We start from the raw sequence: 4,067 nt of genomic DNA, 5'->3' as shown, positions 1-4,067 counted from the left end.
ATGACATCTATTCCCCAAAATAAGGAGCTCTGGTGGCACAGTGCTTAAGGCATTTGACTACTAACCAGAAGGTTGGTGGTTCAAACCAACCAGCCATTCCGCAGAAGTTATCTACTTTCATAAAGTTTTACTGCCTCAGAAGCCAACAAGGTTCGATGGAATCGACTCAATGGCAGAGAGCTTGTTTTGTTTTTATTACTTAGAACACACAACATACTACATTTCCCAAAATATACAATATTCTGTGTATTACCAAAGTACATAATATTTTACATTACCCAAATATTAAATTACCAAGTATTATGTATTTACCAAAATATACAATATTTGTAATAGTAGAAACTCATACTAATAGAGTATGTGCCAGGCATTGTTCTAAGTGCTTAAAATATGTTAGCTCATTTAATCCTCACAAATGTCCTATGACAGTATTAGTATTATCCTCATTTTACAGGTGAGGAAATCAAGGCCCAGAAAAATTCATAACTTGATGGGAAGGACAGAATGAAAGTTTAAGCCCAGGTAGTAGGGGTCTAGAGTGCATTGCTCTCAACCACTTTGCTATACGGCCTCTCTAAAATTGCTGTTACTATTCCTGTACATTTATATGTAGTTTAAGAGCTTACAAGGCATTTTCAGGGACTCTGAAGAACAGGGTGATGGATGAGAGATTAACATGGGTATCTGCTCTAGACTGCGGTTCAGGAAGGCCTCTCAGGATAGGGACATTCAGGCTGAGAGTTGAGGAATGAGAACGAGCCAGCCAGGCAGAATGCAGCAAAGAGCCCAGAGAACTCACCAAGCACAAATGTTATGAGGCAGGAAGGAGCCTGGAGCCTCAGGGAGGCAGAAAGAAGACTGGCAGTATGATTGGACCTTGGTGAGAGTGAGGCCCAGGAAGCTACAGCCAGGGAGGTGTGCAGGGGCCACTTCCCTGGGCTTGCAGGAGTGGGAGATATATCTAAAGTACAGCAGGAAGCCACCGAGAAGGAACAAGATTCACCAACAGCAACCACGGAGTTCCTGGGTAGCCCAAACGGTTAAGTGCTCAACTACTAACTGAAAGACTGGGGTTCAAATCCACCAAGACATGCCTTGGAAGAAAGGCCTGGCAATCTGTTTCTGAAAGCTTAAAAAACAAAACCAACTGCCATTGAGTCAATCCCAGCTCATAGCAACCCTCATTGGGTTTCTGAGGCAGTAAATCTTTATGGAAGGAGATTGCTCTGTCTTCCTTCTGAGGAGCAGCTGGTGCGTTTGAACCACCAACCTTCTGGCTAGCAGTCAAATGCCACCACCTTGAAAACACTATGGAGCACGGTGCTACTCTGAAAGACATGGGGTCTTCTTGAGTTAGAATTAACTCCATGGCAACTGTTTTTTTATTCACCTTCTGTTTGATGTCATGCACTGTGACAAGCAGGTCACATTCAAAATTTCATTTCCTCTCCCTACAGCACCAAAGTATGGTTATGATTATCTCCATTTTACAGAAGCAGACTTTGCAGCCAAGGCAGCTGGAGAGCAATTTGAAAAACTGATGCCCTGCTAATGGAATTCCTTCTCCTTACTCTAAAATCACTTCCTGTGTTTCTATATCTCAGGATTTAAAGAACCATACTTCTATACTCCCTCCCCCTGGAGCCAGCTCTGCTGAGATTTTACTAACACTACTCACATCCTCTCCATAGTTTTGAGTGGCAATACGAAGAATCCCATCTTGGTAATGAAAAAGAAGATAGGGTGTGAGAGAAGGCTGAGTAGAGCTGCGAAAGAATTAGGGCAGATAGGACTCTGGGCTGAACCCTGGTTTAAAAAAGAACCAGTTCCTGTGGAGTGGATTCTAACTCATGAGGCCTCATGTGTGTCAGAGTAAAACTGTGTTCCATAGGGTTGGGTTTGTTTGCGTGCCTGTTTAACATTTCATTGTGTTTTGGATGAAAGTTTACATAGCAAATTAAGTTTCCATTTAACAATTGATATACAACTTGTTCTGTGACATTGGTTACATTTTTCATAATGTGTCAACATTCTTGCTATTTCCTTCGTTGTTATTCTGTTTTTATTAATCTAGCTTCCTGCCCTCTTTAGCTTTTCATCTTTAGAGTAAATGTTGACTATTTGGATTTATATAGTTGATTATTTAAGGGAGTACAGTATTCACAAATAATATTCTCTATTTTATAATCCAATCTGGTATTGCGACCTCTGATAGCGTAGTGCCTAAGGCACTTGACTGCTAACCAGAAGGCTGGCGGTTTAAACCCACCAGCTACTCCTCGGAAGGAAGGTTGGGCAATCTACTTCCGTAGGCATGTTGTTGTTATTGTTATGTGCCATCGAGTCAGACCCGACTCATAGCGACCCCTCCTTGGGTTTCCGAGGCAGTACCGCTACGGAACTAGATTGCCCCATCTTCCTTCGGAGGAGTGGCTGGTGGATTTGAACCGCCAGTCTTCTGGTTTGCAGTCAAGTGCCTTAGGCACTATGCTACCAGAGCTCCCTCCGTAGGGATACCACCTTGGAAATCCAAGGAAGGGTCACTAGGAGTCCGGGTCTGACTCGACGGCACATAACAACAACAACAACAACGATCTGGTATTTGGCCCAAAGGTGATCACCTGGAGTGGCTTTAGCTCCAAGCTCAAAGGGTATCCTAGGGCGATAGTCTTGGGCTCCATAGAATTTTCAGTGGATAATTTCTTGGAAGTTTATCTCTGGACTTTTCCTCCGAGTAGCCTCTGGGTGGACTCCAACCTCCAACTTAAGAGCCCAACAAGTTACCGGGTTACAGCACTGGGGAAGACTCAGCAGGGCGGGGCCAACAAAAGTTTAAGGGAGAAACGTCTAAAGGTGATTGAGTGGGGCTTAAAGGACACGCCGGACGGCGATTTTAGGCGGTAACTGTCAGAAACCAAAAGTAGTACCAGGGAAGAACCCCAGAAATGTTCCAAGGCCTGGGGGTGGGATGAGGAGTTGAGAGGTGGGGCTAGGAATGAGCCTTAATATCCGAAAGGAAACGGGAGAGAGGGCGGGACCTTGCCTGGGGAGGCGGGACTTAGGACACGAGGCGGGGCCAGGGAACAGCCGGAGGGGAGGAGCCCGGGGCTGATAGGAGGAATCAAAGCTCTAAGGGCGGGGCCAGGGGAAGCCCAAGAAGGCCCGAAACTGGGAGGTAGTTTCTCACCCGGCTTTGCATCATTTCCTCCGGCGCTGCTGTGAGTCGTGTCCGCCGCCGGAGGCAAAGCAGAGGGGCGGGGGGCGGGGAGGACTGGCCCCTCCGCGTCGGAACACCCGCCGTGATGGACGACAGTTTCTCGACCGAGTCGTTCCGCGCGTAGCCTCCGGGGCCTAAGGCCGCCATCATCGCACCCGGGCCGGGCGACCGTTACGCGCGCCTTAACCGCCGCCGCCAGAATCCACTAGAATAGCGAACAGCCGCGGGAAATCCGGCGCCGCCGTCTATTGGACGCGGAAGGCTGCAGGTCTGGCCAATCTCAGGGCTTCCGGGGGGCACTTATGACCAATGAGGGCTAAGAGGCGGAGCGGACTCGCCAGTGTGGGGGAACCACAGCTAAAGGTACCGCGTTTGATAGAAAGGGACCTGACTTTGAGCCTGCTTGATGTTCTGATCAAGCGTGGTGGTGATTTTCATCCAATCTGCGTTTTTATCACTCACTGAACGTACATGTTTTAAATTTCGAGCTAAGGCCATAACTTCGTTACCTCGCTTTCTGCTGTTATCCAGGCACCCGGAAGTAAGCGCTGGGTGGCGCCGGAAGAAACTGGCGGGCCAATCTATTTGGTTGGCGCAAACTCAGAAACGCCCTGACAACCTCTCCCTCTCTCCGCCCCAACCTGTAATAAATTTAAACAAGGAGCCGGCTTTATGTAGGCCTACTCGATTTTCCCCGTTCCTTGAGTGACTAGAGAGAGCTCTGGTGGCGCTGTGGTTAAAGTATAGGGCTGCTAACGAAAAGGTCGGCGGGTCCATCAGCCACTCCTGGAAGAAAGATGAAGCAGTCTGCTTCCAGAAAGATTTATAGCCTTGGAAACTCTCTGGGGCA

At 47.7% G+C, this 4,067-nt stretch overlaps 1 protein-coding gene across 1 annotated transcript in view; it reads right to left on the bottom strand.

Annotated features, from left to right (window-relative positions):
* WDR62 (WD repeat domain 62) overlaps nucleotides 1-3,364 on the bottom strand; it is an 82,951-nt gene extending 79,587 nt beyond the window's left edge. Inside the window, exon 1 of the mRNA XM_042782820.1 lies at nucleotides 3,188-3,364. Coding sequence (XP_042638754.1) covers nucleotides 3,188-3,364 — 177 coding nt within the window. The remainder of the gene's footprint in view (nucleotides 1-3,187) is intronic.
* Between the last annotated feature and the right edge of the window lie 703 nt (nucleotides 3,365-4,067).

This window comes from Orycteropus afer, unplaced genomic scaffold (assembly GCF_000298275.1).
Source record: "Orycteropus afer afer isolate SDZICR_OR568_19922 unplaced genomic scaffold, OryAfe1.0 scaffold00476, whole genome shotgun sequence".
Taxonomy (NCBI): Eukaryota; Metazoa; Chordata; class Mammalia; order Tubulidentata; family Orycteropodidae; genus Orycteropus; species Orycteropus afer.
This window is presented reverse-complemented; position numbering and strand designations above follow the sequence as displayed.